Genomic DNA, 15,604 nt, shown 5'->3' with positions numbered 1-15,604 from the left:
AGTTGTAAAATATAAATTTCTTAAAGTACATTCCTGCAAGTAACTTGTTTGTAACTGTTTTACATAGACCTGTAAGCTGATGCATAGCAACCACCTTTGGAAGATTCTTTTGAAAACATGAAAATTACTTCAAATTATCACATTGAGCTGGGCTATTTGTAGTGAACTGTCATGTACTTGCAGGCAGAATACCAAAGGTTTCTGTGTCAAATACAAATACGGAATGAAAAGGCAGTTCCTGTCTCAAAGAACGCAATGTCTAACTTTTATTCCCAACTTCTGATAATGTCTGTCAGTGCCAGTGTATGAATTGAGGGCAATTCAATAAAATCATGATAAAAGATGCTCGGTGCATGAGAGCTCTCTGCTGAAAGATGCTGGTGGATGAAAAAAGAGGAAGGTTCAGTGACCGTAAACCCAAAGTCCATGTTTCCTGATATAACTCAAAGCGGAGAAATTCTTCGCTATTCACTCCCACCCCCATCTGTCCTCAATGCCTTAAGCCAATTTTTTTTTTCACCCAGAGTCACTTTTAAAGTTTATTTGCTCTCCCTTCTCTTTGGGAGTTTCTCTCCATCATTTTGTTTCACGTTCATTCACAGTTTCTTCTTCTCCAATGGTGCAAATTAAGCATAGCCCTGGCAGAGTTAACAGAGCGGCACCAATTTGCACCAGTGAATGATTTGGGTTTGCTGAGTTAAAAACAAAGATGAGCTTGTCAGCTTTCCAGCCCATCTCCCCGCCGCTACAGGATTGTTCTCCATAATGCATTTGCTAGTACTTTCCCTAGTTTAATTTTAAATGGCTTGAGCTCTCTCTGTGTCCCTTGAGAGATTTCCTTGCCAAGTTGTAGAGCTCACCATTATGAAATTTATTCTGCCATTTCATTAATTTTTCCTTCCCCCCCCCCCCCAACCTTTTTGCTAGTAGCTACGTGCTCTTGGACAAATCATCCTTTCAGCCCTTACCAAGTCCCTACCAGCCATGTTTTTACCCCAGCTCTCACACCTTAACTATGTTTCTTTGCAAAGAGCCATCTTTCCCAGTCTGAATTGCCTTTCTCTGATTTCATTACTGCAAAGCACCGGTGGTACGGCGCTTTGCAATCCTTTTGAGCTGAGATTAGTGCACAGCTTAATCACTGCTCCATCCTCTCTGAAAGCATCAGGGATTTGATTTGATCACTGGAAAATAAATGTATACTGCTGAAGCCAAACAGCACAAGGACAAGGCATAGATTCAAACTTCAGTATGGAGATGTGTCAGGGAAGGTCATGTGGGAGATCAGGAACAGGTTCTTCACCAAATGGTGGTGGACATGGAAGGCTCACCAGGGCAGTGGGCATGGCACCAAGCTGCCAGAATTCAAGGAGCATTTGGATACTGCTCTCAGACATAGGGTTTGAATTTTGGGTGGTCTTGTGTAGGGCCAGGAGTTGGACTCAGTGATCCATATGGGTCTCTTCCAACTTGGGATATTCTATCGTTGTATGAAAATAGTTAAACACAGGCTTGGAGCTCTCATTTAAGAACAGTCAGTTTCTGTGCAATGCTTAAATTTGAAACAAACACTTCAATCCTATGCTAGGTCAAAGCTCGAGGGGGAGGCTGCCTCTTCCTGAGAAGTCTTTTCCTTTGCTGATCCCTGTGACCTTCCTTTCCTTCCAGAGCCCGATTTGGAAGCAGCTCCCTCCGCCTGCCTCTCTCCTCTCTCCTCTTTCTCCCCTCTCATATGTGCTCCTTTCCTCCTTTCTCCAGGTGATATGCACGCTGGTGGCGGCTTTCTTGCACTTCTTCTTCCTCTCCTCTTTCTGCTGGGTGCTGACCGAGGCCTGGCAGTCCTACATGGCCGTGACGGGTCGGTTACGGAACCGCATCATCCGCAAGCGCTTCTTGTGTCTCGGATGGGGTGAGGATTGTGGGTCTGCATAGAAGTTCCATTGGGCCAGGGGAGAGAAAAAAAAACAAAAAACAAACAACATTGTTCCATCCTAGCGTGAAGATCAAAGAGTATTCTGGATTGGTGCTGTGCAAAAAGCTTAGTTTGACACCCTTAGGTGTGTCAAAAAGGGCTCAGATGGTTGAAAATGAGCAAAAGCCAAAAGCTGCTATCTCCACCCAACAGCAGTATGAAGGAGATGAGCTGGGAAGGGGCTGTGTGTTCATTCCAAGGGCACAGTGGGGCTGGGGGGTTTCTCCTGGCTCTGGCTTTCTTCCCTGCTTCTCTTCTATTTTTCTCTCACTGTCTCCTTCCATGTGCGACCCGGGGATAAGCAAGCTCTGAAATGCTGTCTCCATGGCAGCAGGACCTTTCATAGACAAATAAACTATGAGACCAGTGCAGATGCTTGTAACTAATTTTCCTCCCTCTGCCTCTTCCGTATGTTTAATTTATTAGCTTTAAATGATGCATTCTGTAGTTGAAAACAAACGCAAACCCGTAACCTGGGCTCTCAAAGCAACATGAAGCTTGTGTTTGAAAGGAGTGACTGAACAAAAAGTTGCTCAAAAGCAAGCAGAGGAAAAAAGAGAAAGAGAGAATCAGAGAGCACTGTGCTTCCAAGCTGTATTAGTGGCTCATTTCACTACTGAAGTCGAGCATTTTGCCCCAGGCAAGATATTTCCAACGGTTATGAAGGGCCCTGATGTGATTTATTTTTGCACATCAAGAGCCATCCTCCTTCCAGCACCTGCATCTCTTCAAGTTTTGCTTAGGAGACAAAACAAATGGTGGGACTGAAATAAAGTGCTTGTGCATAGCAAGCCTGTAACCACACACATGCAAAACACAGGCACTGTGTGTTTTTTTGTGCTTGTGCATATGTTCCAATACAAACACTGTATGTATGACTTGAGGAACATCAGGGATATCAAATGCAAAAGACTGACAGCTTCTCTAGAGAATAAAGGTAAATAAAAAGGGATGTTTTCTGCTTATAAATGCTAGGACAGATGAGAGTGTTAGCTGAGGGAATTTTGGATGAGCGACATTCATAATTGTAATTTGTACAGATTTAAGGGAAAAAAAAGCCTGCATGTGTAGGAGCATAATTTGCACTGTTAGTAAAATGTAGCTATTCCTGGGCTAGGATGTGCTGGCTGATAAATGGTGCATAATAACTGTTCGGAATAGGTTAGGACACAAAGTGAAGAACACTCTCACCTATTAAAGCAGCAAGGGAATTTCTGGTATTTAGCATCCTCCTAGACTTCAGCTGTAGTGCTGGGATTAATGGCATCTCTAAGAAGGCAGAGGACGTAAATAAGTTTTCAAGAGCATAATCTGAAATAATTATCACAGTCAATGAGTTGATGGTTGGGCTAGATGATCTCAGTGGTCTTTTTGAACCTTAGTGATTCTGTGATTCTCTGAATTCACTTTGTAATGGGCTGATTCCCCCCTCTCCCCCCTTTGCTTATTAACATTTTTTCAAGCTCTTGTGGGAGAACTTTGCCAAATTCTCAGCTGTAGCTCATTGAAGCTGCTGTGGTTTTCATCAGCAGTGAGGTTTACTCCCAGTTTCCTGTTCTCCTCTTGTGTGTGCGATTTTGCCTTTTCAGAAAAGAGGTTTTTTGCAATTAGAAAAATATAAAGTTATTTAGACATGCAAACTGTTCCCTAGAAACAGTTCAATTGGCACATCTAGTCCCAGTGAAAAAGAAACAATTTGGTTAGTCTACTTACGACCATGCCATTGTTTCAATTGGATTTTTAATGTTGCCCTGGCTGAGGTTCCGACAGGGTCTTCACTTGTTTGTAACACTTATGGCTTTTGGTAGTCATTATTATCAAATGAACTTTTTCTAATGGGACGTGGTGATCTCATTACATGATTCTCCTGCTGGCCTGACAGAAAAAAAATCTTCATATCAGTTTTCCTATGCTTTTTTTTTTTTTTTTTTTTTTTTTTGAATTATGACTGTAGCACCCACTTTCTTCACAAACCCTTCTAAATTTGGCCAGAGCACACACAGCGTATGGCACAATCCGGTTAGAAATAGCTTTCTTTCAAATAGTCAAGAATAGATTAAAAGTTTATTGGAAATATTTGGATGTATCTATTTTTAATCTGATCACATCCCAAGGCAAAAGATACAGCAGTCCTCACTGCTCTGCTCGTTGGCTTAACTACCATCGTGTAGCTCCCCTTTCCGATAAATGCAGCTTGTACATCTGATGAGTTCACAGCCTAAGTGTGCATTTCTGCATAATTATCACGTCTAAGAGAAGTACTTTGTGAGGAACAAGTTGCTATTTCGGGCAGAGTCTTAGCCGACATTCTTCTTTCCGGAGCTTCATGCATCATGTTCTACTCTTAAAAAAATCCTTTATGACTTCTTAGTGTGCATATGATGGGATGCCACCCTGATGTCATTACAGTGAATACCATGCAGGTTGTATGTCCAGAGTATCCAGATGAGGTGTGAAGAAAACTCAGCAAGATGGAAAGTAGTCATTACAGAATTTCTTTAAAAAGAGACATTCTGAAACCCCCCCTGCTCAATGGCTTTGGACTGCTCAAACATGAGCTCTGCTTGGATGTCTCATATGGGAAGAGAAAGTCTTTTCTTTATAACTCTCAAACTGGAACAGGCTGCTTAGGCAATCAGTGAAGTCCCCATCCCTGGAGTTGTTCATGATGTGGAGATGTGGCACTTAGGGACACGGTTTAGTGGGCATGGTGATGACAGGTTGGTGGTTGGACTAGATGATCTCAGTGCTCTTTTCCAACCTTAATGATTCTATGAAATCCTTTCTTTTCCAGACTACTCAGCCTTAGCACCTCCCAACTATCTGCTGACCCTTGCAGTTAATCAATTTTGCATTGATCTATATTGCTGAGTAACCACCCTGTCAGCAGAGTTGTTTGGATACTGTGTCTGGACAGCCCTACAGACTACAACATCTTCTACAGCTGCCTGCTATGACCTCTACAGCACACAAATTAGGGTCTTGTCAAAAAGCACTAATCCTAGCTGGCTACTGAGCCTGCTAATTCCTAATGGGATTTGCCCATCTTTAGCATTGAGACAGCTTAATGCTTTGTTTTAGAAGTAATAGGACTATAAAAAGCCACACAGAGCCCTGCGTAGCTGAAGAGCCAGATGTTCCCAGACCACACCCAGACATTTTTATAGGAAAAGGAAAGAATCAGGCTGGGGATAGCGAATCAGAGAAGTACTCAGTTTCCTCTGTAGATCCTAGAGCATTTTACCAGGCAGGAATAGTAAGGAAAAGTAGGCTGTTAGCAAGATACAACATCTTTTATTAGTTCAAATGTGCCTAGGTATTCAGAAACCCAACCTTGTCAGTAGTTTTAAGTTTCAGTCCAGCATTTCACAATAACCAGGAGGTTTTTGTTATTTTTCTTCCTTATCATCATTTTTTTTTGAGATTTTAGCATTAGGATCGAGGACATTGCCTCACCCCCTTATGAACCTGAAATGAGACCCCATGCTGGTATTGTTAGCTCATGACATCATGAAGACAAATTGCATACCATGAGCATCAAATAGCCTCCAAGGCACAAACTGCTCATCCTTCGTAGCACTCATAATGAAGTGTGCCCTCTCTCCAAGGTGGCTGTTTTTTCTTAGTTTGTTCCCCTTTTGGGTGCAAAAGGGGAGCAGCTCTCTGGCGTAAAGTAAATACTCTGGTTTGCAGAAAGACCTGATGTTCAGATGCTTCTTTCCATTGTGCTTCAGAGGGACTTGCTCCATTATCGTAGACTCATAGAATCATAGAATGGCTTGAGTTGGAAGGGACCTCAAGGATGATCAAGTTCCAAGCCCCCGCCATAGGGTAGGGCCACCAACCTCCAGATCTGGTACAAGACCAGGATGCCCAGGACCCCATCCAATCTGGTCTTGAACATCTCCAAGTATAGAGGATCCACAGCATGCAGGGATATAGCTGGATAGGGGGAACAGTTTTCCCATTTCCTGCTCTGTCTCATTTGGAGCAAGATTTCAACCTGAGTTGTTCACACATTATGTTAAGAGCAAACACAGCTTTTAATCTCTGCCTTGCTAGTTCTTTTGGGTTAAGTGGTGCCTGAATATTTCACCCCCAAGAAATGTCCTGGTATATTCCTGGCTGTTCTGCATCCCTAAGAATAAAATAAATGAATTTTATGCATCTGCATGTACTATCATTCCCTGCACAACTGCTGAGACCACAGCAGGATACGAGCTGATTACAGCTGACAGCATTAACTTCATTAGCAGACGTAACAAAGGTTCATGCTTCTGGCTCTGAAGGTCCTGAATTCAGACTCTGCCAAAGGCCCAGGCTTGGACAGATGGTGCTAGAATAACACAGGGAGAAATGGGGTATATTAAGTGGTTGAGTTGGAGCAGAGCTGCACATATGTTAAAATAACCAATTTTCTCTTGTTTCATTTTCCATAGGGCTCCCTGCCTTGGTGGTTGCCATTTCTGTGGGATTTACTAAAGCCAAGGGGTACGGCACCGTGAACTAGTGAGTAATGGGGCTCCTCTTCCTATTCTTTTTTTCCAGTCTCATCTCCCATCATTTTGTCAAAAAAACGGTCATTGGCCCGCAGGAACGAAGGTAGGAGCTAAATTCTCATTGGCTTCCCATGGAAGTAGGAATGATAGGAGCTGAGGGAGCCTTCTGAAATCCTCAATTCATCAGTTCATCTGAATGCTGTGCACTTGTCTCATCCCTGCCCAAATGTCCAGGGGAAACCTTAGGATAGCAAGTCTTCAGAGAAGGACTTCCTGTGTGACAAGAAGCAACCCTCATAGTTCAGTCTGAATAAGTGGAATGTTTGCACCATAAAGATGAGAATGCCAACAGTCAGCATTCAGATTTTATCTGCATTTGCTTCTGAATCATCTCTAATAGAATACCAGCAGAGACTAGGTACTGACTGAAAACTGTGTATTCTTTTATAAGCAAATTCATAGGAACTGGTTAAACGAATGGCATAGTGGAGATGGGTTGACCTCTCCTCTCCTGTCCTCTCCTGTCCTGTCCTGTCCTGTCCTGTCCTCTCCTGTCCTGTCCTCTCCTGTCCTCTCCTCTCCTCTCCTCTCCTCTCCTCTCCTCTCCTCTCCTCTCCTCTCCTCTCCTCTCCTCTCCTCTCCTCTCCTCTCCTCTCCTCTCCTCTCCTCTCCTCTCCTCTCCTCTCCTCTCCTCTCCTCTCCTCTCCCCTCCCCTCCCTTCTTCTCCCCTCCCCTAAATAAGGCCCCTTCCCTACCCAAGTTCATCATTGACCAGAGCCTTGCTGGCCTGTGCTTTGCATCACACACAAACAATCTTTAAGAAATGCTGGAGATGTTGTCAGCAATAGATGAGGGTTCAGTATGCTCACTTAGAAAATGTCATGCAGAATCCGTGCTCTTTCGGAATCTCTACCAGATCCCAAATGCCATTTCTAATTCCTATTCTACCTGCTACTTCTGGGATTTTCCTCCCTCCAAGTCCATGAGCCCAGTTTATAAAGAGGAGGTACTGAGGTAATGGATGGAAGCTCCAAATATTTCTGCTTTCTTTCCTGTGAATAGACTGGTGTGAACTGGTGCTAAAAGCATGGTAGATCTTTTCCCATGAATGCAGCACCAGTCAGCATAAGAGAACACAAAAGAGCCTTGAAAGGAAGGAGGAAATGTGCAGATGATCATTCCCTGCCTCACTGCCCTGAATTGTGCATGCCAGCACCTCCTGACCCAGAACAAAGTCTCCCAGCCTGCAGCAAAAAGGGTGTCAAAACAACAAAACCTGCCAGGCTCCTTTGCTCTCAGATTGGCACATCAATGAGGTGTCCCACAAGCTGTGCATTGACTTTCCTTCATTCCCAGGGTACACAGGTTTAGTGGGCAGTATTGGTAGTAAGTGTAGAGTTGGACTAGATGATCCTACAGGTCTTTTCCAACTTTAATGACTCTATGATTAACTAGAGCAGCTCCTCATTTTGCTGCCAGTCTTCTGAATTCTTTTAGCCCTTCAGTTTCTGTTTCTCCTCGCATCCAGGGGCTGGCTGCTGCCTTCCTCTCTGCCTCTATGGCTGGCTGGCTGGCTGGCTGCCCAGGAGTGGCAGGGGATCCTGTGCTCCCAGCAGGAGCCACAGACTCAGGAACACAATTTCTTAGCCCTGCTGTCAGGGTGCTTGTCACTGAAATAGGAAGGTATCTCAGGCATTGCATCGTACTCCCACATTGCTCCTTTCCCAGCCAGCCTGTCCATTCCTCTCCTCTGCAAGTTCCTGTGATCATCAGCCGTGACTGCTGCAGGGCTTCATGAGATGCTCAGTGAATTTGCACATGTGCACTCAGCTCTTTTCCATAGGAAAAACCTTCCGCATACATGCTGTGTCCCTAATGCCATGATGTGCACAGTATGAGCACAGGAAACAGCCTCCAGACACACATTTGTAGCACTAACGCCTTGTTGCGATTCCTGCTGTTGGTTTTACCAAGAGCCATCTTAGAGTGAATTCAAACCCATCACTGTCCCAAGCAGCATGCTGCAGGCACCTGTTAAGCAATCCTTGCCCTGACTCCATGCTACAAGGCACACACAGGCACATGCTGCTTCTCCAGGCTGACTTATGAGCATCTTTGCACCTGAACTTCATATTCTTCTAACATGAAGCAAAGATCAGTAGGCCAAGACACAGGGTGACCCTACACTGCAGCACACTTCCTTTTTTTTCCTCTTCAAGAGGCATAAAAGCTCTCTTATATTGATGTGTTGGCTTTACCTTCCTTCTAGAAGGAAATCAATATTATACACCAGTAATTTTAGAGCTGAACTTGAAAACTCGAGTTTGTTCAGACAGAGAAGTCAGATTTAACAGTGTTTAATGTTGAAGACAAACAGAATACAGAATGGAATCTTGTTCCAGGATTATTGTGGTTTCTGACCACTGCAGAAGGGTTTATGATCATTGCAAAACTTGGATCTGGAGAATAGAGGCTCTTTCACTTTTTAACTAGTATAGGGCATGCAGGGGGCATTTCTTATGGGCAGTAATAGACCTTCAAGCTTTCATTTTGCTGAACATAACAGAAGACATTAGCCTTAACTTGTCCCTTTCTGTAACTAAAGGGACAAGAGCTAACATGGTGGCCCACAAAGGGCTTTACATTGTCATTCAAAAATTCTTCCAACACTACTTCATCCAGCTTTGTCCTGGTCATTGTAGCTATTCTAGGGTGGATGTAGCTAATGGATGAAGCTATTCTGGCCAGATCAGACACCAATTTTTAAGTAGAGGAGGGGATTCAAATTAAAAATCAAATAGATGCTGAAGGTCCCTGGTGTTTGGTGAGTGGTAATTTTTCAGATGACATTCAGCCAGAGGCCTGTATAGTTCAGGACTCTTCTGGAGGGCTTTGAACTCTCCATTTACAGTGCGTGCAGGCAGACAAGAGGATTTTTCCTTTTTCTCAGCTGAACTGTATTTGAAAGGAGATTTTGTAGTTGTTTGGAGAGGGCCTAGAGGAAGGGTACAGACTGTTCTTCCAGTCTCAAAGAAAGTCTCAAATTTTCAGGCTTGAATGAGTAAAGTCATAGTCTCATAGAAATGTTTGAGTTGGAAGGGGCCTTAAAGATCATCTAGTTGCAACCTCACACCATCAGTACAGATACCTTCCACTAGATCAGGTTGCTCAGGGTCCCTGTGTAGTCAGGCAGCCTGTGCCAGTGCCTTACCACCTTCACAGTAAAGAATTTCTTCCTAATATCTAATCTAAATCTCCCCTCTTTTAGTTGAAAACCACTGTCCCTGCTATGTTGCTATACTCTCTGATAGATACCCTTTCCAGCTTTCCTGTAGATATGGAAGGGCACTTTGAGGTCTCCTCAAAGTCTTCACTATTTCAGGCTGAGCAACTCCAACTTTCCCAGCTTGTTTTCATAGGAGTGGTGCTGTAAGCCTTGAGTATCCTCAGACTCACCAGACACTAATAAATGCCCTTTAACCAGTACTCCAGAGACTGACTCTGGATCTCTAAAGCTTGAATTGAACAACTGAGGTTGTGTTGGAAATTCATATCCTTTCCCACAAGACAGCTCACAGGAGTTGTTGTCAAAGAACAGTGGCAGGAAACAGCAAATTTCCACGGGTCCTTCTTTGACATTGCATCAGGGCTTTGGACACCCACAAATATCTCAGTAACTTTTTTTGGTGAAATTGAAATACTGGTGGGATAGTCCTGAATGCCAGCTGTAGTCTTAGCTTTATAAACATGTTAGCTGTCGCACTGTGGGTGCTTAATTTTGTGCATGATTGTGCAAGCAGAGCTGTGGGGTATAGTCAGGAAGGGCTTGTGGGAAGTCAGCTCTTTGCAGGACCAGGGCAAAAACCCTCCATCTCACACCTTTGTCATAGCAGAGAGATGGTGATCAGGGAGGTGGAGGTTGGAATATCTGCTGTCCCTGGAGATATTCGAAGTCAGACCGGGCAGGGCTCTGAGCACCCTGATCTACCTGTAAATACCTCTGTTCCTTGTAGGAGAGTTGAGCTAGATGACCTTGAATGGTCCCTTCAAACTCAAACAATTATGATACACAAAACAACCAGATGTGTGGTGAAGTGGTCTTTGGTATTGGACTCAAGAGCTACTGTTGATGTGGAAAGCACAGCTTGGAAATGGTAGTTGATCATTGTTAAACTACTCACTTTCTTCCAATGGTAATTTTGTTGAAGAGATTTCCAAAGAGATCTCTTTGCAAGTACTCTTAGTGAAAAGCTAATATTTTTGTGCCTTGAAAGGACAAGGATATAAGTGTCTTAACTAGACTAGCATATTACTGGAGTTGGCTGTCAGTTCTCCTTCTCAAATACCACTTCTTCTTTTCTCTGCTGTCAGCCACCACTTCTGACAGTTTTGGAAGGAAACACTTTGATTACATGCTGTGACAGGGAGATCAGACAGTCAGAAAGGATAAGGGCCAGTGCTTGGTGATGTGTGAACCCAACTTCAGAAAGCTCAAGGAGGGGGGAGAGGGGCTGCTGGGGACCTGATGGGAATAAAAGCCCTCGTTTTGCCATGTCCTCATCGCTAACTGGGATGCAGGACTGTCTGCTCCCTTCTTCAAGGAAAAATATTTTTAAAGCTAGGATTAAACATTGAAGCAAAAGATTTGGGGGCAAGCTCAGCAATTTGGGGGCCCACGTGGTTCTCCCTCTGTCCTGTCCTTGCGTTCATGAAGACTTTCAGTCATCACAGCCCTCCAACACTGCATTCCCATTTCCTCCCTCCATGCCTGATTATTCATTCTATTATTACACCTGCTCAGACAGTGTCTCAGAGAGCAACTTGTTATCAGGAAGAAATCAGAACTGATTAAATTAATATGTGGTAGCTTTAATTTAGAAATAAACAAGATTCAGGACTTGGAAAAAGTCAGAACATCCTGCTTTCTATTTTCAATTTGAAATGCTTTGTGTTGTTTGGGTTTTGTTTCTTCTTTTTTCTCCAAATGTTCTGAATTTTAAGGTGAAAAATAACATAGTTGGAAGTCAGGTCTGATACAAAAACAATTGAAGCCGATCAACAACATTGAAATGTTTCCAGGAAGGCTTTGTTTCCTGGGAGAGGTCTGAAAGGCAGTGTTTCTTTTGATGCAGAATGAAATGATATTGCTGAGAGTACAAGCACAGAAATGAATAACTGCAGGGTTAGCTGGTTTAAGTGCTTTGAGGAAGTCCTTGTTCCATTGTGGTTGCCTGCTCTTATCCATTGGTAAATGCATGGTACTTTACTGTTGAAACAGGATTACTCCATTGCACATTTACTCCAGGGTACTGCCATGTCTGAGCGTGCAAACTTTCCATGGGGTTGCTGACACAGTATAAATTCTCATCTTCTCATGCTCTAAGGTACCAAGTTTAAGTATCCATACTCTAAATTCCTGCATTCCCCATGAAATGAAAATCCAGCTCCAGTGCTGATTTAACTGTTCATGACTGTCCCAGAATCACAGAATGGTTGAGGTTGGAAGGGACATTTGGAGGTCAAGCAGGGACACCTATAAGAAGTTGCCCAGGACAGTGTCCAAATGGATTTTGAAGATCTCTAAGGAGGGACACTCCACCACTTCTCTAGGCAACATCCTTGGTCACCTTCACAATGAAAAAGTGTTTCCTTAAAAAAAAACCTTTTTCCTTCCTGTTTTTATGTTCAAATGTGAAAATTGTCTACCTGGCCATCCTGTTACATTCAGCTGATGAGAAACAGATATTTCTCTTACCTGTTTTTCTTTAGAGTGGGTTTGTCAGTATTTCTAGGAAGGTGGTGGGGTCATTGTCCCTGGTGGTGTTCAAGAGGCATCTGGATGAGGTGCTACAAGATAAGGTTTTGTAGTTTAGTGAGTAGTAATGGTGACAGCAAGATGGTTGGACTAGATGATCTTGTAGGCCCTTTCCTTTCCAGGCCCTTGCAATTCTATGATTCTGAGGGGATTTCAATGCGTAGTGAGATCTGCATGTGGATGTACGGTGCAGTAGAATTTCCATGGAGATTCCTGTAGCACATTTATAGTGTTAACCTGAGAGATGGGAGGTCTCCATCTGATCTAGGTGCATTGATTCCATGATTCTATGATGCTATTATTTTTCAAGTGGTGAAAGTCTGGTCAGTGCAATCAGTGGAGTTCAGTGAAAGACTCCTTTGGATCTCCACTGAAGAGAAATGTCATCAAGGCCTACTGGATTCCATGATAGGCACTGACATGATAGACATCAGTGTTAAATGAGAAGATTTCCTTGGGCTCTGTAGGCACCAGGCAGATTAGGAGCCTAAATTCCACAGAAAGTCAATGGAGAAAGGAGAAATATGATAGTGATAGGACAAGGAGGAATGGCTTGAAGTGAAAAGAGGGGAGATTTTGATTAAATATTAGGAGGAAATTCTTTATTCAGAGGGTGGTGAGTCATGGGCACAGGATACTCAGAGAAGTTGTGGATTCTCAGTCTCTGGAGGTGTTCAAGGCCAGGTTGGGCAGCCTGATCTGCATGGTGGCAACAGTTCCTACAGCAGGGAGTTTGGAACTAGATGAACTTTAAGATCCCTTCCAACCCCAGGCATTCTATGATTCTCAGGCTGTGTGATGTGAGGGAGGAGCAACATGTTGGTTTCCAAAGGAGGCATGACAATACCTCACTTTCAGCTTAAGAACATCCACTTAAGCAGCGAAGTGAATTCCCACCTTGATGCTGAGCTGTGAAATTTCCCCATGGCAGCAAGCCCAGAGGGAGGATCCAGGAGCAGAAATGTACCATGCTTCTGGATCCGAGCTCCCCCTAGGCCTACTGGTTAGCAAATGAACAAATCTGCTCTTTTGCCTGAGCGAGCATGACAAGAGAATTATCTTGCTCACAAAGTAATGCTGTAGCTTCCAGCAGGACCTGGTCTGAAAAAGAGCATCGCATGAATTTTGCATGCATTCCTCTGTCAACAATCAAGTGATTATCAAACATGGCTCTGCAGGCAGACCCCCAGGCAACTGGGCCTTTGTGCAAGTACAGGAGAAACAAAAAGCAAAACTTGCTTGCTGTAAATTCTGAGACTTTTTTACTATGGGGTATCAGCTCCTGAGATCAACTTCACAGGCAAAGGGAGGCAGCAAAACATGCATCTTTTTGATGGTGGTGCAAGCTACCAAGTAATTTTCTTTTCTTTCTTACTTTTCCAGCTGCTGGCTGTCATTAGAGGGAGGTCTTCTCTATGCCTTCGTGGGACCTGCTGCTGCTGTTGTTTTGGTATTTGAGCTTGCCTGAAATCTTTTTTTTTTTCTCTTTGTATTATTATTATTATTATTATTATTATTATTATTATTATTATTATTATTATTTTATAAGACTTCCCTCATTCTTTCAACCCAATAGTGTTCCTCTCTCTTTCTACTCTTGTTTTTAATAACTTTATCCTTCAGGAAGAAAACACAGAGTACTAGAAGCCAGCAATTTGGGATGGGTTTAAGTCTGAAATGCAGTGTACCTCAGCAACCAGCCTTTTACCTCTGACCTCTCTGGAGTTCCTTAGATATCTGGATAAAGCTTTAGCTTTTTATCGGCCTGTCCGGATGGAAGTGCAGAATGGTGGTGGAAAATTATGACATTATCTCCTTCAGAATCTACTGTTAGTGGCTGCTCTTAGACCAAGTAGGGTCTCCACTGACAGCATTTATTTTTCATTTGTCCCAGATGTCCATGAAATCTGAGTAGCTTCCTTGCTCTCAAGTGAAATGGAAGTCTTTGAAAAACAATGCCGAGGGGATCCTTTACGGCTCCAAAAACATCAAGTTTGCTTCTTGTTCAAAGAAATGGTGTGTTTCAAGTAGGCATTCATTAACTCTGTCCCACTGTCCTCCTGTCCCCTATCCCTTGGCTCTAACCCAAAACCAAAACCTGTCTCAGTCAGTTACTATCTGAGTTGAAGGTGTCACTGAAGTGATGACAGACTTTTCATCAAGCTTCCCTGCTGTTGAAGCCTCACTGATCATGAGAAATCTTGACTGTCAGGGTTCAAAGACTTTGTAAACTGCTGGTCCCTTCAGGAAATCCCTTCTTCACCAATTGCAGACACATTTAATGACACCTGTAGACCCATCTAAGTGGAAGTCTGTTTTTTTCTCTTCAACCCAATGTTTTATCCAGTGGAGGAGCTGTTTGGTCTTGTCTCATGTGCCCTGGAGAATCCCAGAGGAATGGAATTGTCGACATTTGCAGTTTCTTTTTTGGATCTGTTTTGTGTTTCAGGCAGTGCTGAGGGGGGTAACTGCCCTGTAGCAGGAGCAGGCTTACAGGAGAATAGCTACACAAAACTTCTTGCTGCCTCTATTCTTACTGCTGTCACTGCTCATCAAGCCACCATGGTGTCATCATGACGTCAAAGAAACAAGTCATCAGTTGCCCCTCTTCTACAATAAAGCAAAGCTTTTCTCTCTTACAGTCTTTCTTTAGCATTGATACAACACATAGCTGAGCCTTTGGGTAGCCATCAGCAAAGAGTGGGAATATGCAGATGTACATTAGATTTCTGTAGGCATGCAGTAGTCGGATTTTGTTCAGTAATGTTGCTGATGGGCTTAGAGTCTTCCTTATTGCTGGAATAACTGACAGCAGCATTAAGTGGCTTAGTGTTTTCAGATGAATTACCTCTGCTCAGCAACATAATAACAGATAGCTCTGGCTCAGTGGGTAGGGTGTTCAATAGACAGAGGTGATTAGGAGGGAGTGAACTATTGTGCCTGGAGAAAGAGCAGTCAGTCTCCTGCCTGTTTTGCTTTTGTTGTGCCAACAACAAGGGAAGTAATCCTTCAGCTTTTCCTACCCTGCTTCCATTTGGCATCTCTGTTTTCACTCATCATCAAAGGTGGAATTGGAGATAACCTTACAGTGAGGTCAACACCTGCAGATGCTCGTTCATACAGAAGGTTTTAGGAAGTGGTGAGTCATCTCTGGAGGTGTCTGTCTCTTTTCATTGCCTAGAGAAGGCGACTGTACATCTCATTTATACTACCTGACTCATTGCTAGCTAAATGAGAAGCAAGTGATGCCCAAGAGAAGTATGAGGTAATGTACCTATATCCCGAGGAACGTGGGGAAGAGGAGGAGAAATAAGCATT

The 15,604-nt window shown here is 43.4% G+C and overlaps 1 protein-coding gene across 2 annotated transcripts in view; it reads left to right on the top strand.

Annotated features, from left to right (window-relative positions):
* ADGRB1 (adhesion G protein-coupled receptor B1) overlaps positions 1–15,604 on the top strand; it is a 277,331-nt gene that overhangs the window by 220,833 nt on the left and 40,894 nt on the right. For both annotated transcript variants that reach the window (XM_048938834.1, XM_048938835.1), the window contains 3 exons: positions 1,759–1,909; positions 6,412–6,481; positions 13,670–13,736. In XM_048938834.1, coding sequence (XP_048794791.1) covers positions 1,759–1,909; positions 6,412–6,481; positions 13,670–13,736 — 288 coding nt within the window. The remainder of the gene's footprint in view (positions 1–1,758; positions 1,910–6,411; positions 6,482–13,669; positions 13,737–15,604) is intronic.

This window comes from Lagopus muta, chromosome 3 (assembly GCF_023343835.1).
Source record: "Lagopus muta isolate bLagMut1 chromosome 3, bLagMut1 primary, whole genome shotgun sequence".
Classification (NCBI taxonomy): domain Eukaryota; kingdom Metazoa; phylum Chordata; class Aves; order Galliformes; family Phasianidae; genus Lagopus; species Lagopus muta.
This window is presented reverse-complemented; position numbering and strand designations above follow the sequence as displayed.